Source organism: Drosophila teissieri, chromosome 2R (assembly GCF_016746235.2).
Source record: "Drosophila teissieri strain GT53w chromosome 2R, Prin_Dtei_1.1, whole genome shotgun sequence".
Classification (NCBI taxonomy): domain Eukaryota; kingdom Metazoa; phylum Arthropoda; class Insecta; order Diptera; family Drosophilidae; genus Drosophila; species Drosophila teissieri.
Genome location: NC_053030.1, coordinates 3,112,005 through 3,139,677, shown reverse-complemented (window position 1 = coordinate 3,139,677; position 27,673 = coordinate 3,112,005). Strand labels below are relative to the sequence as shown.

General features: G+C 36.8%; 3 protein-coding genes across 7 annotated transcripts; 1 reads left to right on the top strand and 2 right to left on the bottom strand.

Moving 5' to 3' along the window:
* Positions 1-1,328: 1,328 nt before the first annotated feature.
* Positions 1,329-6,438, bottom strand: LOC122613200. The gene is made up of 2 exons (XM_043787261.1): positions 5,167-6,438; positions 1,329-1,734 (listed from the first exon to the last, which is right to left on the bottom strand). The coding sequence occupies exons 1-2, from the start codon at positions 6,188-6,190 to the stop codon at positions 1,730-1,732; spliced, it is 1,029 nt and encodes a 342-aa protein (XP_043643196.1). The 5' UTR covers positions 6,191-6,438; the 3' UTR covers positions 1,329-1,729.
* A 485-nt stretch (positions 6,439-6,923) lies between these two features.
* Positions 6,924-14,579, top strand: LOC122613312 (lysosome-associated membrane glycoprotein 1). Its single transcript, XM_043787435.1, has 4 exons — positions 6,924-7,093; positions 9,110-9,427; positions 13,414-13,635; positions 13,700-14,579. The coding sequence occupies exons 1-4, from the start codon at positions 7,027-7,029 to the stop codon at positions 14,038-14,040; spliced, it is 948 nt and encodes a 315-aa protein (XP_043643370.1). The 5' UTR covers positions 6,924-7,026; the 3' UTR covers positions 14,041-14,579.
* A 132-nt stretch (positions 14,580-14,711) lies between these two features.
* Positions 14,712-27,328, bottom strand: LOC122613311 (intraflagellar transport protein 88 homolog). Of its 5 annotated transcripts, none has more exons than XM_043787431.1 (8): positions 27,200-27,328; positions 26,951-27,147; positions 22,240-22,465; positions 21,438-22,188; positions 17,678-17,877; positions 15,314-16,220; positions 15,165-15,259; positions 14,712-15,107 (listed from the first exon to the last, which is right to left on the bottom strand). In XM_043787431.1, exons 1-8 carry the CDS (start codon positions 27,326-27,328, stop codon positions 15,030-15,032), a joined length of 2,583 nt encoding a protein of 860 aa, XP_043643366.1. In that variant the 3' UTR covers positions 14,712-15,029. The 5 variants fall into 5 exon arrangements, 4 of the variants coding, with proteins under 4 accessions (XP_043643366.1, XP_043643365.1, XP_043643368.1 ...); XM_043787430.1 differs by having other exon boundaries at positions 15,170-15,259; XR_006325680.1 differs by having other exon boundaries at positions 14,982-15,107; positions 15,170-15,259; positions 15,310-16,220.
* Between the last annotated feature and the right edge of the window lie 345 nt (positions 27,329-27,673).

Below are 27,673 nucleotides of genomic sequence, written 5' to 3'. Positions count from 1 at the left end.
ATTCATGGATTGAATAATTTTGTTCCTTATTTTTAGTCAAAGCATTTGACATTAATTTTGCTGTTATGTTTTACATTACATTTATGAAGTTGATCTCCCCTTTAAGTTTATTATATTATTTAATATATAAAATATCGGAACATATGACTGTTACATTTATGAAGTTGTTCTCTCCTTTTAGTTTGTTACATTATTAAATACATATAGAAAAAATATGAGAACTTATGAATTTAATTTTTTCTTATTTGTTGTACCCATTGCATTACGAAGTTGATCTGCCATTTGGTTTGTTATATTAAATATATAAGATATGAGAAAAACATTAAAAATGGCTAATAATTTTGTTAGTTTTAAGTGACGTACAAAAAAAAACGATACTATCAAATCAAATAACGATAAAATAAATTCATAAAAAATTAATAAATGAAAAACGTCCACAGGTTCAAATTACACAGTTCCGCCATCGCCGCTTACGTGCCGCACATAGCTAGACAAACGGCGTACATAGCATGAATTTGGAATGGCGTAAAATTAGTTTCTAAAAATAAAACGCGCCATTTATACGGGTAGAGTTTAATTATACAGGTTTCTTTTTTAGGTGCTCTGCTTTTCGAAAATTTTTGATTTCGTTTTGTTATCGAATGTTTCGTTTTTCATCGCTTTCTGCTGCTCAAACATCATACTTTTTTCTTTAGTCACAATAAAACTACGTTGAAAAATTCCTTTTATATATATATATATTGGAGGGCTTGGGAAAATCGAGTGCTGCCACCTTTTTCACAGTTTTAATTCCGATGTTCTTAATTACTTTTTTACTGCACTTTGACCATTTAAGTAATTAAATTAAATATCATTATTTAAAAACAACACTTTTGGACTGCTTTTAAATTAATTAATAAATTCTTTTATATTTTATAAGTATTTTTGTACTTGCCTGTTTTGTTTCACCAACACTATGGCAACCTTCGCGATAGCTTTTGGCGACGTTTTTTAGAAAATAACTAACTGATTTTGTGGTGATGTGGAATAAACATCAATAGACCACTGAGTAAACTATTCTTTTCCCTTACTAAATAAGATCTGATTTGATATGAAAAAAGGCATTAACTTTTCATTTCGGCTAGATTAAAATGCCCGTTTTACAAAAAGAAATTTTCTTACGAATTCAAAAATTGGAGCACCAATTTTTCGATTTTAAATCGAAATCCTAAAAATCTTACGAATTCGATTACCGGAGCATGCCTGAATAATATAACAATATTCGATATATTTGCATATGTCGGGAAGTTAACTGTTTCGGGGTCCTCTGTTGCCGCGTTCCGCCCGCGAGTCGTACACTTCCTCGGTTGCGACATATTCACGCGTCTGCTTTCTCAGAGTTTTCAAACATAAGTGCCTCGTGTACATTTCAACATCGCTCCATCTCGCTTGATACATGCTGGTCCGAACTCACCACAGGACAAGCATTTGTCTCACTCTAACGCATCGTCGAACCGAGGCTATGTAGAACAGAGCAAAATCCGTTAAACTCGCATAACGGAACTCAGCGAACCGCGATCAAAAAGAAACGAAGACAAGAACAGCTCGATACGAATTTTATTTATTAGAGGTGACATGTTTATTAGAGATGGAACATAGAAAATAAAAATAAGACTAATAATGATGCGACACGGCCTTCCTGACCAGCACACGTCCTCGTGTGTAACATAAGTTTCAAAATTAAACAAGCTTAATCTAGAAAGATAACATTAAACGTAATTCAGAGTATTAGTAAAGGTTCTTTTTTTTTTCATGTTATCGACCAACTCGAGTGACAGAAGTACCAAGAAGATCGTTTGTTATTATTAGCCACACACTAGGACAATTCAACCTGCCACGCCGCCAGTCACCAGACATCAAATAAGTCAACACAGTAACACGTGTACCTACTAGCACTGGCAACTTGGCGACGTTGCATGTGTCCCCAATCTCGCATTGAAATCCATCAATGCCTCTCATTCACTTGAGTCTTCAAACAACTCAGTAACTTTCCGCTCACATTGGCATCCACCAACGGATTTCTAACGTCTCTTTCAACGTTTTCATCCACATTGGAATCCACCAAGGGATTTCTAACGTCTCTTTCAACGTTTTCATGATCGTCACATAGATCTAACTCTTTGGGGATCTCCTCTGTTGGCATACTGCGCAAAGCTTCATGTGGATACTTATAAGTCCGCTTATTAGTTAAAGATTTTAAAATATAACGATCTCCCTCAAGTACCTCTGTCACAAGGAAAGGTCCTTTATACTTTTGGTCTAATTTTGTTTGGTGCCTTTCTTCGTTCTTAAGTAAAACATAATCGCCAACACTAAAGTTATCAAATTTGGCTTTGTGCTTATCGAATCTAGTTTTTTCATACAAGGCGTTCTTTTTAATATTTTCTCTCGCGATATTTCTTATAATATTTACATCGACTTTATTAACTTGTTCACATATTGGTAACATATTAAATGGTCTACATTCTTTTCCGATTAGTAATTCAAGAGGACTGGCTTTCGTTATGCGATTTGTAGTACAATTTATAGCTAGTTGTATCTCTCCTAAGGCATCTTGCCAAGAACGATGGCTGCTCTCTACCGCCGTAAGCATGCGTTTAAGCACACTCATAACGCGTTCTACCTGTCCATTGGCACGACTAGCCCCTGTTGCAATTAAGTGTAGTTGAATTTTTTGCATGGAACAAAATTCACTGAAACAAGAGCCTGTAAAGCATTTACCCTGATCTGCAATGATTCGTGTTGGTACACCGAATACGGAAATTGAAGCCTTCAAGGCGTCTATACAACTTTCACTATTAATGGTTAACGTGTGGTGCAAAGAAACAAACTTTGTAAACGCGTCAATCAGAACGATAATATATTCCTTTTGATCCCTCTTGCCGCTTAATTTTCCCGTAATATCTATATGGATCGTGTGCCATGGAATTTCTACTTTTGGTATGGGGTGGAGTTCGATTGGCAATTTTCCTGACGGAGGCTTAGTTAACTTACACGTAATGCAATTATCAACGAACTTACGAACATATTTGGCCATGTTCTCAAACCAGTAAAATTCGTACATTTTGTCTAAAGTCTTTTCCCACCCAAGATGTACAACTGCTTCATGGACATGGTTCACTACTGACCATCTGAATGATCTGGGGACAACTGGCAGGCAACGAGTTTTACCGTTCCTTTGAATTTTGCGAAAAAGCATTTTCGAGCGTATTTCATAACTTTTTGCCAAGCTCTCACCCAATTCATTGTTCTGTATTTTAACAACAATCGTGGAAATCTCTGAATCCTTTTGTTGTTCTGCAAGTAACCAGTTGTCCGTTATTTTGGCCAATAGAACATGTTTTTCTTCCTCACCAGTAATAACCCGAGCAGTTGGCAGTGGATTGCGTGACAAGAAATCAACATGTGCCATTTTGGCACCAGGTCTATATTCTATGTCAAAGTCGAAGGACTGCATATATGCCCACCAACGGTGTACTCTCGGCGTTAGTTCAATCTTGTTGCGAGTAGCTTTTAGGGAATTACAGTCTGTAAAAACAACAAATCGTCGCCCATGTAAATAGTGACGAAAGTGTCTCATGGAGTTATACACAGCTAAAGTTTCAAGCTCGTACGAATGATATCGAGATTCCGTCAAGGATGTTTGTTTGCTGTAATACTCAACTACACGACGTTTATTATCTATTTTGTGGAGTAGAATTGCTCCGTAGCCATCCATACTGGCATCTGTATGCAGTTCAATGGGGTGCCGAGGATCGAAGATAACAAGGACGGGCTCATTTGTAAGCAATTTAGTGACTTTTTGACGAATTTGTTCGTGTTCAAGTTTCCATTCAAATATTTTGTTTTTGCAGGTCAGTCTATATAAGGGTTTCATGATTTCTGAAAACTTTGGCACAAACTGCCTAAAATAAGAGGCTAGGCCAATAAATTGTCTTACTTGGGTAACAGACTGCGGAGGCGGTAAAGCGACTAATGCTTTTATCTTAGATGGATTTGGTCTTATTTCGCCCTCTTTTACCACAAACCCCAGATATTCAACGCAAGATTTCAGGAATGAACATTTTCCGATATTAAAAGAAAACCCAGCCTGCGATAATATTTTCAAAACTGTCCTTAACCTTACAAAAGCTTCTTCTTTTGTTTCTGCGATAATCATTATATCGTCCATATAAACGATAACGTAAGAATGGGCAAGCTCACCCAAAGCTTTCATAACTGCACGCTGGAACACGGATGGGGCATTCTTTAACCCGAAGGGCATAGTTAGAAATTCGAATTGGCCGTCAGGTGTCACAAAAGCCGTGCGTTCAATTGAATTTGCGTGAATAGGTATCTGATGAAACCCGCTGGCCATATCCAAGCAACTAAAGAAACTTGCTCCACGCAACCTAGATATTTGGTCACTAATTAGTGGTAAGGGATATTTTTCTGCAACTGTGTTTGTATTTAGTTCGCGGTAATCCACGCAAAGACGATCAGAACCATTTTTCTTTTTAACGAGTAAAACTGGACGGGCGAACGGTGAGCTGCTAGGACGGATGATGTTAGCTAACAGCAGCTCATTAACCTTGTTTCGGACAATTTGTTTTTCCTCTATACTAAGTCGGTACGGTCGTCTGTGTACAGTTTTTATTGGATCAATTAAGCGTACTTCTAATTCGCCAGTTGTAACACGATTTTTGGGAAAACCGTCTATAAATGAGTCACAGAATTCATTCAAAAGATTTACCAAGATTTTCCTATCCTCGCCACACAATTCGGTATTAACATTTTCAAGATTAAAACTACTACTCAAAGCAGATAGGGTTTGCACAGACCTTGTTTTACATAACTCTATTTTATCTATTGTTATAGTAGCACTAAATCCCTGACTTAAAATTTCGCGTCCAATTATAATATTATAATTAATGCAATCATTAAGAATTACGTGAAAAAGCACTTCGAGACAGTAACCACTTATTGTTACGTTTGACAAAATTTGTAATGTACTAGTAACAGTATTATTTCCGATACCCTTTAAAACTACAATGTTGTTAATTCGTGTGCCCGAGAGTTGGGTGGACACAGATTCTCTTACAAGTGAGCATTCGGCTCCAGAGTCGAAATAAAATGGATACGACTCACCCGATGATATCAATGTCCCAATTGGCTCGACTACGTGACACACGTTGACACGCTTCTCGTCGGCTTTAGTTTGGTTTGACAACGATTGTCTTGCAGGGCAAGCTGACGCTATATGCCCCTGGTTTCCACATCTATAGCAAGTAATTGACCCAGGTTTAGAGTCAGATAAGCGCCCAATACTCGAACTAGATCCTTGTTGATTCTTTAAGTTGTTTTTCACGGAGCGGCAGTCAGCTATCTTGTGGCCAATTTTTCCACAAAAGTGGCACTTAACATTTGGGTGTAGGCGAGCTCTTTTGCTGGTAGAATTTTCTGGAACGGGATGGTCCTTCCTCTTGCCATACGAAAACGCTCTTAGCTCGTTCTGCAACTCGTTGCGTGTTTTGACAGTAGTTGTGAACACAGTGCGTTGCAGCCTACCATCTATATTTGCAGCATGTGCCAGGGCAACAGACACTGCAATTTCTTCTGCGGTCATAGACTTCCATTTTGCCATAAGTGTTGTTATTAATCGGCTACCATACAGCGCAAGACATTCGCCGTCGTTTGGCCGCCCGTTTAATACATTAAAGACTGTTGCTGCTGGCGTCTCATTGCCTTCATACTGCTGAAGGAACATTTCTTGGAATTGGCTCCAAGTCATTCCGGCGAAACAAATTTGTGACAGCCAATTAGAAGCACTGCCCTCCAATGATTTGGTTAAGGCCATGAGCAAAGCACTGCCATCCAGAGGATTTTCTCCTACAATAAGGTCCACTGTAGAGCACCAAGTGGCTGCACTTGAACCGGCGGACTCAGGGTTGAACTTGGGTAGTACAACTACTTGTGTAGTCTGCGAGCCCCTCACGGCATTCACAATTTCCAATAGATTACGATGCTGCATTTCCAAAATTGTGGACAGGCGATCATTAGTGATGGCTTGGGGCTGAGGCGATCCCACTTCTGATGTCGGGAAGTTAACTGTTTCGGGGTCCTCTGTTGCCGCGATCCGCCCGCGAGTCGTACACTTCCTCGGTTGCGACATATTCACGCGTCTGCTTTCTCAGAGTTTTCAAACATAAGTGCCTCGTGTACATTTCAACATCGCTCCATCTCGCTTGATACATGCTGGTCCGAACTCACCACAGGACAAGCATTTGTCTCACTCTAACGCATCGTCGAACCGAGGCTATGTAGAACAGAGCAAAATCCGTTAAACTCGCATAACGGAACTCAGCGAACCGCGATCAAAAAGAAACGAAGACAAGAACAGCTCGATACGAATTTTATTTATTAGAGGTGACATGTTTATTAGAGATGGAACATAGAAAATAAAAATAAGACTAATAATGATGCGACACATACAATATATGCACATGTATATCGTTACATTAGTTGTATTTATGTATAGAAAATACAATATTTTATAATATATATAATATGCGCGTTTCCTGCAGTCTTTTAATCATTGAACTAAAAATATTGAATTTTATTTATAAATATTTCCACAGTATTTCTTTAACTGCATTAACCTTTGATAAAACGATAATATGAAACACCTGAAATTCTTCGGATTGATCTGTACAAAAATGTTAAATAAGAAATGGTATTGTTTTTATATTTTTTATGGAGTATGGTATATATTATATGTTTTGGTAAATTATTTTTATAGAGGTTTTATATGAGGTTTTTATGCTGTAGTGGAAATAGACTATTATAAGGACATAAGGGCTTCCTTAGAGCAATTCGGTCTCACTATTGGTGAAGTTCACCTTCTTAATAAAAACTAACTCGGACGAGACAAAAACATATCTGTCAGAGTAGTACATTAACATATAGGAAAACTCCATCACGACAATTTTTGTTAGATTGCCAATCAATATGTTCGCCAACAAATTGTTGACCTGCTCGGCGTTACTAATAATATTATTATTGCTAAGCAATGCAGGTGAGTAAGCATATGACAGCCGTTTTTTTGTTAGCAGCAAAGAACTGCGTCGCACTGGATGCCTTTGTTTAATGTGCTTATTCATCGCAATTTATTTATATTTGTCGTTTACTTGCACGTCACTCATTTTCCCGGCCGCGTTCACGTAACTATCTGGGTTAGTCAGTGTCTTTTCTGCGGAATAAATTGTAAAAGTTTTAAAGAAGAACGTTGAATTAAGAGTTTTGGGTATGTAAAGGGATCAAGCATTGTTAACGAATTGCAGAAATCTAACTATCCGTTTATAAGTTTTACTTCTGGTGTCCCTTACGTTGAAACCCCTGGACACCTTCATATTTTACTTTCGCTTTATCTGTTGTGGCAGTTCACAGCTATGTACATATGTATGTAGATAATGTCATCATATGAAGCCATATTTTGTTTAACTCGATCCTAAGTTATTTTTACTTATTTTCTTAACTCGTTGTTTAAAAGTTCAATGCTTATCGCGTTACTTGGCTACGAGGTCTAGGTTCTTGCGGTTTTTTTTTTATCTACTCTAAATTTGTACATATATGCTAGGGTATATAAATCCGCACAGTACATAAAAGTTGTATCCCCCATATAGCTTAGGTACGTACATGTAAAATGTATAGGATACGATTTTGGGTAATTTGTTCATTAATACATATGTCTGTACATACCACATAACTACTCAGATAAAATCTAACAGTCTGTGATAATATAATTAATAACAAGAGAACGCAATATTCAGGTCCCTGACTATCAGATAACCGTTACTCAGCTAGTGGGAGAGCGAAGAAGATGGAGATAAGCGAACAAAAAACAAGAGAGAACGCTATAGTCGAGTTCCCCGACTATCTGATACCCGTTACTCAGATGGTGAAAGTGCGCAGGAGAGTCTTCAACACTGACAGTTTTTGGCGGTTTGTGGGCGTTAGAGTGGGCGTGGCAAAAAGTTTTTTGACAAATCGATAGAAATTTACTAGACTAATATAAAAATGAAAAAATATCAAAACATTTTTCAAAAGTGTGGGCGTGGCAGTTTTGGGCGGTTTGTGGGCATAAGAGTGGGTGTGGCAACATGAATCGACAAACTTGCGCTGCTTCTATGTCTCTGGAGTCTGTATGTTTAATCTCAACTTTCTAGCTTTTGTAGTTCCTGAGATCTCGACGTTCATACGGACGGACAGACGGACATGGCCAGATCGACTCGGTTATTGATCCTGATCAAGAATATATATACTTTATATGGTCGGAAACGCTTCCTTCTGCCTGTTACATACTTTTCAACGAATCTAGTATACCCTTTTACTCTACGAGTAACGGGTATAATAATGATGGCTGGGAGTTAGAGCGGGCAGACCTAATAAATAAAGAAATTAAAACATTTTATTAATAGTGGGTATTAGATCTGACGTGGTTAAAAGGTTTTCGTCTTAGCAATAGAAAATGGCAAGACAAATGATAAAATCAGAACCAATTAAAGCATTTCACAACATTTGGGCCGTGATAGTTTTTTAAAATGATAGGTCCAATTTATTGAAATAAATTCAAGTTTTAATGCTATAATGCTACTTAATGCTTAAGTTCTACACCCTATAAATTATAATTATTTTAACCCTTCCAACTTGAGACTTTTTTGTTGCTTTAGTAGCTGTGTTGAATTGTACTACTGGAAACTTGTGCTAGCATAATGGGGTGAATTTATAAATTAATAAGTGGGCAAACCTCATAGTTTTTTATTGTGGGTTCCTTCTATTTTTATTTTATATAATATATCTATTTATGGCCCGAATTTAAAATTCGATTTATGAAATTATAATTTCCTTCATATAAATAAAAAAGGGCCGAGTTTTGTGATAAGGGAACAAAGGAAATACAATCAAAGCCAACCATATGCATGTTGAGGTCACAATGATATGAAAATTCTTATAAATAAATTCTTTAACGCATATGTAAAGAAAATACCGATTTAATAATACAAAAGTTATATATTTTTAACAATTCTTTTAGTGTTCTCTCAAAAGCTTAGTAGCTTGACGAATGTCGGTAGTGATGCGTTTCTGGAACAAGCAAATTTATTGACCAGCAGCTCCGCAACTACCCCAACGTCTTCGACTACTGGGAAACCAATTACAACCAAATCAACTTCTTCAATAACTCCACCGTCAACCAAGACAACTTCAACCGAATCACCAACTACCACCGCACCAGTGATAACCACGACAATTTCCCCGCAACCATATCCGGAACCATCCGTGGGGACTTGGAATACCTCTTGTATTATGCTTCAAATGGCTGCACAACTTAATTTTACCTATGAGGCTAAGGGTAAGGAAATAACTCATAAGGCTCTGTTTAGATTGCGATCGAATTACGTCAATGTCGAAGTTTGGCAATATTAGCTTTTTATAAATCCTGGTCTTAAAGGTGATTTTGACACATAGTTTAAACATTCTTTATGAACGTATTGATATCGATAAGACAAGTATTTGAATTTCGTTTGAAAATACCTGTATTTAAGGGGGGATATACATATATGTATAAAAATGGTTCAAATGAAGATATTTTTCGTAAATAGAAGCGATTCCGACACTCTAAGTATACATCACTGTGGACGAAGAGCATCAGGAGAATGTGCGAAGACGACTACTATATATAAAAAAAGGAAAAAAGAAATCTGCTGTTGTCCATTCATAACATAATACATTAATCAAGGGAACGCAAAAACTAAAAGGCTATAAGTATGGCAAGTTCTCAGTCTGTCAGATACCCGTTACTCAGGCTGTGGAAGAGCGAACAAGAAATGTTCATATTTTTATCGCATATTAATAGAAATAGGGAAAAGAGAATTAAATGAAAAACAACATTTTAAAATGTTTCAAAGGTGTAGGCATGGCAGTTTTGGGTGGTTAGAGTGGGCCTGGCAACATGGGTTACCAATCTTGCGCTACGTCTATGTTCTCTCAGCTGTCAGCTATTTATCCTGATCAGGAATATACAGTTGCGGTCAAAATAATAGTAGTGCCGGTGAAGCAGCACGTTATTTCTCATTATTTCCTCTATTCCTTAACATATTCAAATTATTTTTTCACACAAATAACTGTAATTCTCTGTTCTCTCAGAATGAAGAAGAATTAAATTTAATTTTTCACACAAATAACTGTAATTCTCTGTTCTCTCAGAATGTAAAGTTATTTTTGGTTCTCTCTTCGCTTTACATTCTTTTTCGCCTTTAATTGCAAGAATGCACTTGTTTGACCCAGTCAAAATAATAGTGGTGCCAGATAAATTGACAAGAATAATTAAATTTAATCGCTTTTTAGCCAGGTTTGTGGTATTTTACAATACTCTTGCGTGTATTTCAACAGTTTCTACCATTTTTAGACTCTTCTTTGATATTAAGTACCGAATATATGGGGCGTGGCAAAACATTGTACTGCCGAGAGGCGGGAACTCATTAAAAAATTGATTTTTTCTGGCAAGACTTATGTCGAGGTGCAAAATATTGTCGGATGCTCTTCTACTGATTCGAAATGCAATCAAATATGAACCAACCAATGAAACTCGTGGTCGGCCCAAGTTATTGACCAAAAGGTCAGTAGATCTCTTAGCAAGACAGGCAAGAATCGATCCTTTCGCGTCCGCTGCAGCCATAAAAAAATCTTGTAATCTTACTGTTAGTTTGGAAACAATAAGAAGACGTCTCAGAGATGAAAACCTAATTTCAAGAAGTCCACGAAAAGTGCCGTTACTAACAAAAAAACATGCCGCCAAACGTTTGAAATTTGCAAGAGAGCACTTGAATTGGCCTTTGGAGAAGTGGAGGAATATTTTGTGGTCGGATGAGTCGAAAATAGTTTTGTTTTGAGGCCATGGCTCTCGGCAGTTTGTTAGACGACCACCATTATCTGCTTTTTCCCCGAAGTATACACTTAAAACGGTTAAGCACGGTGGTTCATCAATTATGATTTGGGGGAGTTTTTCGTATAATGGATTTGGACCAGTGTATTGGGTCAAAAACATCATGGATCGTTTTTTATATGTTAAAATTTTAAACGAGGTGATGCTCCCATATGCCTCCGAGGACATGCCACTTGTTTGGACTTTCCAACAGGATAATAATCCAAAACATACTAGTAAACTCGCAAAAGAGTGGTTCGCAGCCAATCAAGTCGATGTCATGGAGTGGCCCGCACAGTCACCCGATCTCAATCCAATTGAGAATTTGTGGTGTGACGTTAAGAGAGCAATCTCAAAAATAAAACCGAGTAACAACTTTGAACTTTGGGAAGCTGTACAAAGGTCATGGAACTTTATTCCTGTGCAAAGATGCCAGAATCTAGTTGATTCCATGCATAAGCGCTGTGCGTCTGTTATAGCCAACAAAGGCTATTCAACAAAATACTAAAATAAACATTAAATATAGGGCTATTACATAGTTTTTATCATTTAAACTTAAAATGTTTTATTTGGTTGTGATGCTGTTTGAAAAAATGCACTACTATTATTTTGACCGATCAAATTTTGGTCCAATTTCACATTTTAATTTCATTCTAAAAAGCTATGAATTATCCAAAGTCAGTTTTCATTATTATCACCTACTATAATTTAAGTTTCATTAAAAATTAAAAAAAATGTTTACACGTTTTGAAAGGTTTTTTTTTGGTTGTTTGAAAACCTCTGTGGGCACTACTATTATTTTGACTGCAGCTGTATGTACTTTATATGGTCGGAAAAGCTTCCTTCTGCACGTTACTTACTATTCAACGAATCTAGTATACCCTTTAACTCTAACGGTTATAAAAACAAGAGATAACGCTATAGTCGAGTTCTCCCTTCGACTATCAGATACCCTTAACTTAGATAGTGGAAATGCGATCGAGAAATTTCAACATTTTTTTGACATCGATAGAAATAGACAAGACAAATAATCAAACGAAAAAAATCAAAACCTTGATTTAAAAGTGTGGACGTGACAATTTTGGGACTTTTGTCGGCGCGGCAAAACGTTTTTGGCAAATCGATAGAAATTTACAAAACTCATAAAAAAATTAAAATATATCAAAACATTTTCCAAAAATGTGGGCCTGACGGTTTTTTGCGGTTGATGGGCTTGGCATCATTTGGAAAGAAACTTGCGTTCCGTCTTTGGAATGAGCATGTTCCTGATTATACTTAATACTGAATGATAAACTATACTTTAATTAAAAAAAAAAAGGTTTCAAAAGTGTGGAAATGGCCGTATTGGGTGGTTTGTGGTTTAGAAGTCGCGCTTAGAAGGGCCATGGAGGCAAATAACAGTGAAGACAATGCAGAAGAGAAGGCTGAACTTAATGAGGAGTTTAGGCATTAGCAATTCCTGTTTTCAAATTAATGTTTTAAGCTTAAACAGCAATGTGTTAGATGTTGATCCGGATAGCAATATCCAGGAGATAAACCTACCGTTAATTTGTTTAGATCTTTAAATTTAAAGCACAAAACTCTCCTTACACATGTCTTACATATTGCAAGGATAAGCCGAACCCTTTATGAGTTTGTAGGAGGCGGAGAAGGTGTCGGTAAAAGTAGACGTATATCAACTTTATTTCAGTCCCTATCTAAGGAATATAATAATAGAGTAGGATGTGACCAACTTCTGTTAAAATATTACTGTATACTCCAAAAGGCAAAGCTGCTTACGGAATCTGAGGATCCTCTCTTCATTACATGTTATTTCTCCCTGAAAATCAGGCTGGGTCCGCATTTAGAAGTTTAAGCTCTGGTTTGTTAAATACCTCTCGTTCAAGATTTATTGATCTTAAAATTCTTATAATAGACGAAATTTCTAAAGCCGGTGCAACAATGTTTTTCCATTTGGACTCTGTTTTAAAGCAAATTTTGTCTTATGCTGAAACTCTATTTGGAGGTATTTCGGCTATCGTGTTCGGCGATCTTAGACAATTGTGGTCCGTATTTGGCATGATGCAGTTCGACTCGGATATTGATCCTGATCAAGAATATATATCGAAACGCTTTCTTCTGCCTGTTAGATATTTTTCAACGAATCAACTAATAATTAAGTTATATGTAAAGAGTTAGAAAATCTGAAGAAAAATTTTAAACACGCCCCCACGTTTTAAAAAATGATTTAATTTTTTTTATTATATATCTGGCCAAGGTCTATATAGTCCGTGTATTTATCATCGTAATTAAATGTAATACATTTGTTGTATTACTGTAAAAAACAACTATTCCTACAAGGTTTATAAAGATAAAGAACAAATTATGTAACTTTGTGTAAAAATAATTGACTAACAACGTTTTTATTTTTTCAGGGGGAAACTTTACCAACGGTGTATACAATATCCCCAACAACGCATCTGTTGAAGATTCAGAATGTAAAAGCCAGACAACTCAGTTTATTCATCTGATTTGGGGACCCGAAACTTCAAAGCAATCCATACTAATGTATTTTGATAAAAGTAATGACACCACTGTGCTTTCCTCTATACAAATTCATCTGACTTTGCTGTCCGAGGACTTTCCCGATGCAAAGGGTAAGAAAATATAAAAAATCGTTGACCTGTCGTTGAGGCCTATCCAATAATCTCCAAATTCCAGAAAATCAAACCGTTCAGCTTATTCATAAAAGCGACGGAGAGTTTAAGACACCCGAAAAGATGTCCTACCATTGCACTCGCGTTCAGAAGATGAATATGACTGAGACACTCGATGCTAAGCAGTTGATTGGCTGGATCAGCGTCAGTCACGTCCAGGTGGAGGCTTTCCGGATGGCCAACGACACTGGTTTCTCAGTTGGACACGATTGCGACAGCTCGGAAACGTCGGATGTGGTACCCATTGCTGTTGGGATTGCTTTAGCGGCACTCATTTTGGTCGTATTAATATCTTATCTGTGTGCTAGGCGTCGTTCCACGTCCCGCGGTTACATGAGCTTTTAAAAGAAGAACATTATCTTATTTGTGCGGGTTGGGAATTAAAGCAGTATGGAAAGCAAATCGTTAGAGAGAAACTTAAGATTGATTTTAATAATTGAAAGCACGCATTGATTAGTAGTAGTTAAAGTGGCTTGATTTTTATTTTTTTGAAAAAATGAACATTATCAAGTGCAATTGGGTTAAGAGTAATACAAAATTTTCTTTAAAATTTTATTTTTTCTCTGTCTGTGTAAGTGTCCGATATTGGTTCTTGTATGCTCATATTTGTGTTTTATTTTATTTCCTTGAGAAATGGAAAAGTAATAGAAGTAAATATTTTATTCAATAAATCAATCTCCCTAATGTAGCTACCGTGTTAACCACAAAAAGATGATTCGAGCGAGGACACTGCTATAATTAAGGTAAAAGCCTGTACGCGATACCAATAAGTATATATTCAATTCGAAAAGTAAAATGTTATATTTTTTAACCATTATTATTGGGGCATATATATGTGTGCATTGCTGGCCTTGAAACTGTAATAAATAATACTTAACAACAAACTCAACTTTGAGGGAAAGAGGTAATGGGAAAGTTCTTCAAATCGATTTTAATATTTTAATATTTAATATGTGATAATTTAAGTTATTTTAATTGGTTACTTCTGCTGTTTTTAGATAAGAAGAGATAATCCGTTTTAAATTGCAATTTCACTTTAAAAGAAGTAAAGTTATAGTCAGCTGATCAAATCGCCATAAATGGTGTTTTAATTGCACTATTCGTAATTTTGCATATATATTTTTTTATTATCAGTTTACAAACAACGTTAAGTCTAAAATTGAACTATCCAAAATTAAAGCGATTAACTTATATTCCATTTGGAATTATTGTATGGCGTGTAGTATTTTCCCAAATAATGCTAAGAAAAGATCAGCAATTGCAGACTTGTCTAGAAGTATAAAAGTCTGCTTAAAGAGGCAATAAGCTTTCGGCATTTATTTCCGCGTCGTCATCTACATCGTCTCTGCATTGCAGTGATCGGCCAGTTTTGGGACGTTCTGCGGGAGGTCCCAACGGATCAAACTGCAGTACTGTAAATATATAAAGCATAATAGCATTAAAAAAACCCCTTACCAGGGTGACACAACTTTACTGGAGAATGTAGAGGTGCCCTGAGTATACGCGAAGCTATTAAAAGTCTCACTGCTATCCCTCAAATGATCCTCATTTGACTGCCCGATAGCTATAGAACAAACTGAAAATAATCACTGGGACAGAGTAAAATGTATTTACTTGCTTCGCAACTGGTGGCTAGACTTGGCCGCTGAAGAGAAGCGCTGCTGCTGGTATCGCTGTTCTATCTGACGTTCCTGCTGCAGACTTTGCAGACGGGTGTATTCCGATGCGTACCTCTCGAGCAGGTCCCCCAATCCCAGCGATTTGGTAACTTGCATAAGAGCCCTTATGCAAGTTAGGTTGTCCGGAAATCGGACGTGTATCTTTTGAAAAAGACCCAGGTACTGTTTGGGAGGCAGATACGAGTTGCGAAAGCAGCTGGCAATACGCAGCATTAGGTTGGGATCATTAGGATCGGCTAGGACCGCTCTTTCATAATAATAAAGCGCCCGTTCCGTGGCCTGAAGCTTGATGTAATATGAACCGATTGAGCTTGCGATGGAGATGTCGCTCATGTTTATGCGGTACGCCTCGTTGTAGTACTGATTTGCTTCTTGGTGGTCTTGAATCTGCTCGTAAAGCGAACCGACCTTTTCAAACAGCCTTGAATCGATGTCAGAGGCAGAGATGCCAACTACCTGGAGATACGCCTGTAGTGCCGCCCCCGGCGTTAAGTTAGATTTGCATCCGTTTTCCAACCTGCGCTCCTGCAGCTTGGCAAGCTGATAAAATACATGGCTGTGCTGAACTGAGCTGGGCATCATCAGTTGGGCCTTTAGCAACTCGAAACGCTCTTCGGCTAGTTCAAAATCATTCTGCGCCAAGGCCACTAGGCCGAGATTGTACATGGCTTCAAAGTTCGTCGGTTGAAGTTGCAGAGCTCGCTCGAACCGTTCGCGTGCTAATATTAGTTTGTGCGAGCCCAATTCCACTATGCCGGCGTTAATCAATCCCGACGCATTGTTTTTTAGCGATCCGATTTCTTTTAACTGGTTAACGCAATGGTAGGCCATTTCTAGGTTGCTTAACTGAAATGTACGTTAAGTTTGTAACTTCAAATTGCTTACACTTTATTATAATAAATCTTTAAAGGTACCTACAGACTGTAGACTACAGTCAAAAGTCTTAATTTATAAATTTGATATCATAAAATAACATCAGATAAGTTTTAAAGTAGAGCATACCTACATATTTTAGATGCCTTTGACTTATAACGAGAAGGGAAAGATTTTACCGTTTTGTGGGTTTGTGGGGTTGTGTCCAATCTATTTAAAAAGGAATATAAAAGGCCAAGCCTAGAAATTTGGGCACGATAGGTCAGATGAAAACCTTGTAATCAACTTACTGATGGGCAATGTTAGTAGTGGTTGAGCTCCCAGCCAAAAGCCACATAGTGAACAACATACTAAACTTTAGAAATTTGACGAAATTCATACAAATTAATCTACCTTCTCAACGAATCAAGTATACCCTTTTGCTCTACGAGTAAAGGGTATAAACATCCAATTAAGATCGCGAAATATTTAATCTAAAATAATCAAATAATGCCTGATTTCCCCCCTTGTAACATACATATGTATATTGCCATCACAAAAAGAAAAATATGAAATAAATCATTTGAAATCTATTTTGGATATACTACGTATGTACGTATGTACATATGTACATACATACATATATAGTCTGAACCCTACTTGCCATTGTGCTCCAAATTGCAGCTCAATTTGACCACTTTTTGTATGATAAGGAAGACGAATTGTTTAAAGCGTATTTATCCGCAAGGCGTTTAATCGGAAGTCAACAGTTCAGTGGAGGTCAGTTTTTTATCAAATGATTTACACAGCCATGGAAAACAGGATACTGAAGAGAAGCTATACGCAGTTATGTTTGTTATGCCGAACCGCCAGTTCAGGTAAATGGAAATTACATAAATAATTGAAAATTTTTATACCCGTTATTCTTAGAGTAAAAGCAAAGACATTAGAATATTAGTTTCTGAGATCTCGACGTTCATACGGATGGACAGACAGACGGACGGACATGGCCAGATCGACTCGGCTATTGATCCTGATCAATAATATATATACTTCCGCATCCTTCTGCCTGTTACATACATTTCAACGAATCTAGTATAAGAGAAAACGCGTTAGTCGATTTTCGCAACTTTCAGATACTCGTGGGCGTGGCAATAAACCAACTTGCACAACATAGGCATCACTGGCATCTGCACGCTTAATCTTAAATTTCTCGCTTTGAAGATTCTGAGATCTCGACGTTCATACGGACATACAAACTTTGCAAGATCGAATTGACTAGCGAAACTGACCAAGAAACACTGGTTTCTACCTAGTATACATATCTAGTACACCCTTTGATCTACTATATTGTTTTATACAATATTTTATTGTCTAAGTAAGATGTATCTGAGAGTCAAAAAACTCGATTATATCTTATTCTCTTGTTTGATGCTTCACACAAAACTTACACTTATATAAATAAAACTCAAGTTGGTCAGAGCGCTGGCCGTCATGGATCCCTCACTCTTGCGATCATACATTTGTAACGTTATAATTGCTTGATTAACGTCATTTTGTCGGAGATATACTAATGCTTTGTTGAGTTCAAGTTCGTTGGCCAGCCATGCTAGATTTGAAGTTTTGATGATCTCAATGCACCAATTATATCCTGAAAAACAAAAAATATATATAGCAGCGATATTTGAATGTTTGTCAAATTGCAGTCGATGAGTTAGCGGCGACTGAGGACCGGTGGAATTTAGAAGTGGACTTTTTATACCCGTTACTCGTAGAGTTGAGTTGTATGAACTAAATACAAAAGCTAAAAAGTTGAGATTAAGCATGTTTATTCTAGAGACATAGACGCAGTGCAAGTCCTGATGTTGCCATGCCCACTCTAACGGATAATTTTTAAAAATGTTTCAGTTTTTTCCTTTTATTATTTTTTTATACAATTTACTATCATTAATGTATTAATAAATTACATGCCCGGTCTAAATTAAAATTTGTTGTTTTTTATTGTATATTGTTTAATAAAAACAAATACCTTTGAAAGGCTCTCATCCTGCCGATCGGATACGGTTGCGCATTTTATTTAAATCTTGTTTTCAATGTTACCAGTTCTAAGGTCAAATGTTCAATGTGTCTCAGTCATAGACAAAACCGACCTTGGTGAAAAACCTATTGCGTCTATCTATTGTCCACCCAATTTTCAATGTTCTGCTGACGACGAAAACTATTCGACGACCTGAAAACAAACTTCATAATCGCTGGGGACTGGAATGCTTACCATTGTTTCACCATCAGTCCTCACATCCCTACTCGAAGGATGCACGTCTGCAAATACGGATGCGTACATCAGAAACGCCGCCGTAGAAAATTACCTCCATACTCACTATGTCAGAGAACAGATGAATCGTTACTAGATGCGATAAAACGAACGTCTCACAGCTCATATCAACCACTTGGCAGGTCAACGATAAAAAAAACAGCAATGCAAAAAGCAAAAAAAAAGAAAACAAGGCGACTGAAGCTGATTTTTCATTTTCTTCGCTCCTTCATTTTCTTTTTGACTGCGATTTTGATTTTCTTAAAAGCATAAGCAAGTGTTCAGTTTATAATGTCATTCGCAGTTAAAGTAGTGAAAAGCTAAAATATTGCGACTTCTGCTAATTCGACTGCATCTTTTAACCACTGCGTCTCAAAGCTCACATCAACAACCTAGTGGTCTCCTTGGCTAACCAGAAGAAGGCTTAAGGAAAGGTACCCTGGCGATCTCTGGACAGTAATTGTTATTGTTCAAATATTATAAAAATTGTTTACTATTTCATGATTCGTTGTACTTGCATTATTTTATTATAACTGGATGTTGTGTAATTCAACAGCATTTAGATTGGAACGGGTTTCGACTTTTTTAATGATGTTTTGTGAGACACAAAAAAGTCTACAAATAAGGATTGGTAATCTTGAAAAATTCTTATGACGGAAATTAATGGTTGTTCAGCAGTCAGCGTATAAAGTATATCGTCCATGTAAAACTTTTTTTTGACTTACATTTCATATTGAGGAAATCACTTTCAATCAAATTTTCCGATACAAAACCATCTGTGAAAGTAATCTCCATCTGTTTTTTAATTTATTTTTTCTGTTTATAGAAAATTTTTTTAATGGGCATTCACTAATTTCTGTATGTTGTATTAATCAAAATCTTAAATGTGTATAAAAAGTAATATTTTCAAAAATATTATAAAATTCGTTGTAAGCTATATTGTAGCTAATAGGCCCATGTGCGAACGTTTTGGCTAATTCCTTGGCTGTATAACATTTATGTAATTCTAACAAATAATTTCTTAGGTTAGTTGTAAAAATACCGAATTTTCGTAATACAAATGTTAAACCAAATAGACAAAAACGAAAAAATATAGATAAGAAATATAAATAATGTAAACTCAATAAAAAGTAATAATAGAAATAAAATTTGGTATTTGTAAATGCCATTGCAATTCTGTTTCATAAATTATTTAAAAGTTTTATTCTTAACAACTATACATACACAAAAAAATAAAAATCTGCTTTAAGGGATATCTAAATCCAAAGGGATTGCATACCAATGCTTTAAAATATTATATGGTTCTGGAGACAAATTGGAGAAAGTATAAGAATAAAATTTAAATATCCGTTTGAAAGGTATTACCAAAACAAGATTAAACAAGACAGAACGCTATAGTCGAGTTCCCCGACTATCTCATACCCGTTACTCAGCTATTTTAAGTGAAAAGAAGAGTCTTTAACACTGGCTGTTTTTGGCGGTTTGTGGGCGTTTAAGTGGGCGTGGCAAAAAGGTCTTTGGCCAATCGATAGAAATTTACAAGACTAATACAAAAATTAAAAAATATCAAAACTTTTTACAAAAGTGTGGGCGTGGCAGCTTTGGGCGGTTTGTGAGCGTTAGAGTGGGCGTGGCAAAAAGTTTTTTGGCAAACCGTTAGAAATTTACAGAACTAATACAAAAATGAAAAAATATCAAAACATTTTTCAAACGTGTGGGCGTGGCAGTTTTGGGCGGTTTTTGGGCGTTAGGTTGGGCAACATGAATCGACAAACTTGCGCTGCTTCTATGTCTCTGGAGCTTGCATGCTGAATCCCAACTTTCTAGCTTTTATAGTTCCTGAGATCTCTACGTTCATACGGACGGACAGACGGACATGGCCAGATCGACTCGGTTATTGATCCTGATCAAGAATATATATACTTTATATGGTCGGAAACGCTTCCTTCTGCCTGTTACATACTTTTCAACAAATCTAGTATACCCTTTTAATCTACGAGTGACGGGTATAAATATATCACTATAAAAAACTAAAATATAGCTCACTTTTTGGCTATAGGACTTTGTACAAATTAATTAATGGCCGGTAGAGTACGTAATTAATAAATTTTTATAATAAGTCCGATTGATATATTTATAGTGCGAAATTACTAATTAATAAAAAAGATTAAGCAACAACAAAAGTGAAAATATAGTTGAGTTCCTGGACTAACGGATATCCGTTCCTCAGCTAGTAAAGGGCGAAGGAAAATGTTGACCAATTATTGGCTTATCAAACTATGAAATCTAAAAAATGTATTAATCACAGCATTTTTGAAAAGAAAGTTTAAAGAACATAGTGGACATGTAAACTACACTACGAGGCAAACTTTAGCAAGAGAGAACGCTATAGTCGAGTTCCCCGACTATCTGATACCCGTTACTCAGCTAGTGGAAGTGCGAAGGAGAGTCTTTAACACTGACAGTTTTTTGCGGCTTGTGGGCGTTAGAGTGGGCGTTGCAAAATGTTTTTTGGCAAATCGATATAAATTTACAAGTCTAATACAAAAATGAAAAAATATCAAAACATTTTTCACAAGTGTGGGCGTAAGAGTGGGCGTAGCAACATGAATCGACAAACTTGCGCTGCGTCTATGTCCCTGGAGTCTGTATGCTTAAGTATAAAGTTAATATTATTTCAAGAAAACGCAACATATATAGAGTGTTTCAAACCTGAGAAACTAGTACAACAAACAGTCGGACACACGGACATAGCATAGGCTATTGTATGATCTAGATTACATACATTTATAGGGTTGGAAAAGTCTGATCTGCTGCGTTGCCAACTTCTGACCAAAATTATAATGCCCGTGAGAAGTTATTTTTTCCGGCCTGCTGTACTTAATATCATTCATACTCACCGTCATTATAGTTATCTTCGATAAAAGGTGATATTAAATCCACAATCATTGTAATAGATTTTTTAACGGCATTCCGACGTTCATTGGTATATATGGCAAGCTCGTCTTTCTTAAGAGCTTGGACAACATAACGATGTTTTACTCTGGTTACAAAATTTACGGCCTCGTTTAATTTCTCGTAAGAACCGTCACCTTCTTCCTTAATAACAGCCCCTCTGACTTCTTCGTTGTCTGAAGACTGGTGCATGTCAGTTTTACCAGTTTGTTGAACCGGTTCAGAATGCTGTTGCAATTTAATGATATTCGTCTCACTCTCCGTATCCGATTCCGTTGCTTCGGTTTGGACATCACAAAGTCTTCGAAAGGCCAACTTTACCTTCTCCACATCTCCCAAGGCGTAGTAGCAGAGTAAGAGGTGAATGCTACACCTAATGCTTGCCCGCTCCGACATTATGAATTCAAAGCTAGAAGCAGCATCTGAATAGGAGCCCATACGGATGAAAAGGATTCCAATGTTTTCACGTATCTTAAGTCTCAACTGACTTAAGTTTTTTGGTACCGAATCAAGGGCCATGCGGTACATTTTAACCGCCTTTTGAAAAATACCCATACTGTAGTAGATGTTACCCATATTTAGTTTTAGCTGATTGACGTGTGGAAACATCTTGTTCTTGGTCATAATGCTGTAGGTATTAAGGGCCTCGATGTGCATCTCATTGCGTTCGTATTGCTCCGCGAGATTAAAAAAAACCTTTAGTCAATAAATAATAAAGCTATAAAAACCTGTTGTAGCCTATCTTACCGCATATGTCAAATCAAAGTTGTGGTAAACATTTTCACCATGCTGGTCTCGAAATTGGTGTAAAGTTCGATCTAATGAGAATGATTCTTTGGCTTTATTCAATGCCTCGGCCAATTTCGCATCCAAGTTCAAAAATTGATTGGGAGAGCTTTGCCAGGCCAAAACTATTGATGACTCCAAAAGCTTCACAATTTTGCCTTCCAGATTCTTATACTTCATTTGGGGGCTATAATTTAAATAATGTCAAACGCAATGTAATCTTGGTAATATTCTGACTTTGGGTGCTACCTAATATTCTACCAAAAAAGGAGGAGTTCATCATTGCTTGTTCCTGATTCGCTCGGATTTAAAAAAGGCTTTATAATATGAATTGAAAATTGTGTTGCTAACGGTCGATAAATAAATAGCTTTAACTGTGATAACTTAAATATTTATAAAACCAAACGCTTCTTTCTTTCTCTTAAATACATTTTAACGAAAATAGTATACACTTTTAAAATATCGGACGTCTTTATAATATAGGTGTCATAGGAACCACCTGAAATTTAATTAAAAACAAGAGAAAACGCTATAGTCGAGTTCCCCGACTATCTGATACCCGTTACTCAGCTAGTGGAAGTGCATATGAGAAATTTCCACACTGACTGTTTTTGGTGGTTTGTGGGCGTGGCAAAACGATTTTTGGCAGATCGAGAGAAATTTACAAGACTAACAACAATGTGAAAAAATATCCAAACATTTTTCAAAAGTGTGGGCGTGGAAATAAGTTTTTTGGCAGATCGATAGAAAATTTACAAAACTAATAAAAAAATGAAAAACATCAAAACATTTTTCAAAAGTGTGGGCATGGCAGTTTTGGGCGGTTTGTGGGCGTGGCATCATGGGTCAACAAACTTGCGCTTGTCAATATCTCTGCAGTCTGCACCCTTAATCTCAACTTTCAAGCTGTTATAGTTCCTGAAATCTCGACGTTCATACGGACATGGCCAGATAATATTGCCATATTTTATATTGCTATATAACAAGGGTGGCTAGATGGATAGATGTTCAAAATTAAAACAATGCTATCCCAAAACACTAACAAACTTCTGAAATCGTACCTCTACAACAGAGCCTTTGCTGTGTGATGCAACCCTGATATATCCAAGGCTCCAAGGCAGCGTTTATACAGCAAACTACGACTTCTACGCTTGCCGACGAGACCGATTTTAAGTCAATCCATATACCCTGTACAATCAACAATTTACCTCTCTTGTCACTTAGTGGCCATGGAAAGTGGCTATCTCACTGAAGAATTAAATTAAACGAATAGAAATGTAAACATATGTCATTCACATTCAATCGGCAAGTCTGCCCCTCGATCACCTTAAACAACACCGTACTCCCAAAGGTAAAATACCTTATAGTTTTTTTCGACCGAAGGCTCACCTGTCGCAAGCATTTCTCCATTGGCTTATCAACTTTCGGTCATCCTTATGGATGCACTAGACGGTCCCAGTCTATATTTTCGTATTAAAACTAATTTGGGCGTACGGCTCCCAACTATGGGGAAGTGCCAGCAGTTGTAATAGTGATATCATACAAAGGGCTAAGGCGAAGATACTGAAAACAATCACTGAAACGTCGTTGTATATACGAAACGAAAATATCCAAAGAGAGGGAACTTAACTAAAGCGTTCTCTCTTGTTAACAGCTGAATCTGTTAGTTGGGAAAAGCTTACCAGAAGTTATGATTGCAAGCATTTCAGAGAGTGCTATTCGTCGGAGAAGACGACTATTAAGTGCTGCAAGTTATCCAGCAGATGAGCGTGGAAAAAGAGAGTATGGAAAAAGAGGGTTTCTCTGTAGAAAGAGAAATTGGGTAACAATGAAAAATGTAGATCACAAGCTAAGAAAGACTAGAAGCGCTGAGGGCACCCGTTGACCGTAGTCTGAAACAAACACGGATAATTTACTGAAGTAGACGCGCATATTTCGTGGCGAGCAGACCAAATAATTAAGTTTATTACATTTGGCGCCCGAATCTAGACATTTTCATTGTCGTTCGAAAGTTTTAAGGACACACTGCGGTGAGCTTGAGTTAAGTTAGTTCCAATTGTTATAATCATGAATTCCTTCTACCACCAGTAAGTCTGTCCCCTTTTTTCGGGATCCAAGGTGGAGTAGCCGTTAAAGGAAACTCCGTTCGCGCGACGACACCATCTAATATTTTTACTGGTATAGCTCCTGTGTTCGCTAGTCCTCAGTAGACCAGGAGCCCCGTCAGCCATTGGATGCCTTTATCCAGCTGAAATACAGTACTTTTTCTCCGAGTTCAACAGTTTCAATCAGTTGATGATTTAAGTGCCCGTGAGCATTTTAGACTATAAACAGAGAAGTATAGTCTCAGTGTCGGCCAGCTGAACTGTGCCCAATTAGTGAGACAATAAATTCGGTCGCCAGGACAACCACTAATGGACTGCCCTTACTTAAATTCATGTATACATTGCTGCTTTAAAATTTGATAACTTTACTTTCTTATTATTAGCATTTTAGCTATTCGAAGTAATATTATTAATTGCGTAGGTCAAGGCAAGAGCTCCCAAGCTATGGCTAATAAGAGAGTTGCTAGGGAATTTCCTTTAAAATACCTTCTCGTGCCGAGCATATATTTCAGTATATGCCATCGGAAGATCAATTTTCGTCGTTGGATTAAAAGAAATAAAACAGTGAGTTGTTAAAGAAGTTAAAGTTGTTAAGAATTTTACGGCGTCTCTTACAGATAACTTGCCTCGACTAACGTAACGATTAGAGAGATAATCTAGTCTAGTTGAAAACGACTAAAGTCGATAGCTTGAACAAAAGAAAAATCCTATTAAATTATAATATATTGAGGATTTAAGACCAAACAAAAAATGGAAAACATATAAAGTAGGAATATCTGTAAAATATAAATGTAAATGTATAATTAATAAAAGAAGTTAATGAGAACTAAAAAGGAAATAATTTTCCTGATTATCTAAATTCTATTTTCTTAATCGTATTCTTCTAACTAGTGGATATCATAATACAAAAATAATGCTCCAGTCTTTCTTTATTCTAGGAATTATCATAGACTATCGAGTATAGACAACAAGATAGAACGCTATAGTCGGATTCCCCGACTATCTGATGCCCGTTACTCAGCTAGTGAAAGTGCGAAGAGAAATTACAACACTGGCCGTTTTTGGCGGTTTGTGGGCGTTAGAGTGGGCGTGGCAAAAAGATTTTTGGTATATAGATTTAAATTTACAAGACGAACAAAAATGTGAAAACATTTCACAACATTTTTCAAAAGTATGGGCGTGGCAGTTTTTGGCGGTTTGTGGGCGTAAGCGTGGGCGTGGCAAAAAGTTTTTCTGCAGATCAATAGAAATTGACAATACTAATAAGAAAATGAAAAAGTATCAAAACATTTTTCAAAAATGTGGGTGTGACAGTTTTGGGCGGTTTGTGGGCGTTAGAGTGGGCGTGGCAACATAAATCGACAAACTTGCGCTGCAAAAAAAAATTTTCCCCGCCCACTCTATTTTTATCTATTCCTTGCTTTTTTGTTATATTTTTTTATTTGTCTTGCTAATTTGTATCTATGTATATGCCAAAAACATTTTAACCCCCATTATTTTACCACTTTAAATAGAAGTAACACACGTCACTCGCAGAATAAAAGGAGTTGAAAGATTCGCTAAAAATTATGTAACATGAAGCGTTCCCGACCCTAAAAAGTATATATATTCTTGATCAGGATTATCCATGTCGGGAACTATAAAAGCTAAAAACTGATATTAAGCATGCAGAGACACACTTTTGAAACAGTTTGTATATTTTCTTCATATTCTTAATAGAACCGTCAATTTTTATCTATTTTCCAAAACAATTTTAGCTAGAACAACACTGTTTTTATTTTTTTGATTTTAATAGGTTTTTGTGCCAATTTCTATTCATATGGCCAACATATTTTGAAACTTGTACATCTCACTTCCAATATCTAAGTAACGGGAATGTGATATTTAGGGAACTCGGCTATAGCGTTTTCTCTTGTTTTACAATATAACAATTTTTTTGAAAAATCTTACTACTTCTATTTGTCGATTCATGTCGCGACGCCCACTCTAACGCCCACAAACCGCCCAAAACTGTCACACCCACACTTTTGAAAAATGTTTCGATATGTTTTCATTTTCTTATTAGTATTGTAAATTTCTATCGATCTGCAGAAAAACTTTTTGCCACGCCCACCCTAACGCCCACAAACCGCCCAAAACTGTCACACCCACACTTTTGTAAAATGTTTCGATATTTTTTCATTTTCTTATTAATATTGTAAATTTCTATCGATCTGCAGAAAAACTTTTTGCCACGCCCACCCTAACGCCCACAAACCGACCAAAACTTCCACGCCTACACTTTTAAAAAATGTTTCGATATTTTTCCACATTTTTGTTAGTCTTGTAAATTTTTTCTCGGTTTGCCAAAAATCTTTTTGCCACGCCCACTCTAACGCCCACAAACCGGCCAAATCGGTCAGTGTTGAAATTTCTCTTCGCATTTCCATTAGCTGAGTAACGGGTATTAGATAGTCGGGGAACTCTACTACAGAGTTCTCTCTTGTTTTCTATTATACTTTACATTATTTATACTTTTTTACAACCCCTTTAGCGCAACACTCCGCTGAAAAACGTAAAATACTCACTTTACTTCCTTCAAGGCATCCCCAGCGGTTGCTGACGAGAGTGTTTGTTGCTTCGCCTTCTCCAGGAAAAATTGTTCGAACCTTTGATGAGCAGACCCACAGTTAGCTGCGTAGCCCACAGCCCGAACTGCTGTTGACGGTCTTGCAAGACCTGATTTATCACCTCCTGTAGCCCGACTGCTAACCAGATTGCCGCGCTGAATTACAGGAATTATACAGCGTAGTGAATTTATCTTTTTCAAAACTCACTGAAAAAAGTTGCGATGTTGGGGGTCTGGGTCTGCCCGCCGCCGTGGGTGGAGGTGGCGGCACTGCTGCATGTTCGGAAACAGGCTCCGGTAATCTTTGCGTTCCGTTAGCACTGCTTTTAGAAGTCATTCTTGTCACACTGTCATAAACGCATAAAATGTTCTCAATCAAGAGGAACTGTGGTTGAGGGTTGATTTTTGTTTTGGTTAAGTTGCCTTGGTGATCAAAAGTGAGTGTCACGGTTTCCAATTGAAGCGGTATATGTTTATACATATATACCAATTTAATGATAATTGTAAAAAAGTTGTGGTATTTATTAAGCCAAATCATTTTACTTCACTTAAACACTTTTCATTTGATTACTAAGACATTTTTGGAAGTATTTGAATGTTTTAAGTGAATTGTAAACAAAATCAAGACGAAATATAAATCTCACATCTAATAGTAACAAAAGAGAACGCTATAGTCGGGTTA

Coding starts and splice junctions, on each gene's coding strand:
- LOC122613200 (XM_043787261.1), bottom strand. CDS start 6,190: ATGTCGCAACCGAGGAAGTGTACGACTCGCGGGCGGATCGCGGCAACA.
- LOC122613311 (XM_043787430.1), bottom strand. CDS start 27,328: ATGACTTCTAAAAGCAGTGCTAACGGAACGCAAAGATTACCGGAGCCT. Junction 17,878..21,437: donor CGAAGATAACTATAATGACG/GTGAGTATGAAT, acceptor TTTGTTTTTCAG/GATATAATTGGTGCATTGAG. Junction 16,221..17,677: donor TGAGTTTTATTTATATAAGT/GTAAGTTTTGTG, acceptor CGTACATTTCAG/TTAAGCAACCTAGAAATGGC.
- LOC122613312 (XM_043787435.1), top strand. CDS start 7,027: ATGTTCGCCAACAAATTGTTGACCTGCTCGGCGTTACTAATAATATTA. Junction 7,094..9,109: donor ATTATTGCTAAGCAATGCAG/GTGAGTAAGCAT, acceptor CAATTCTTTTAG/TGTTCTCTCAAAAGCTTAGT. Junction 9,428..13,413: donor TTTTACCTATGAGGCTAAGG/GTAAGGAAATAA, acceptor TTATTTTTTCAG/GGGGAAACTTTACCAACGGT.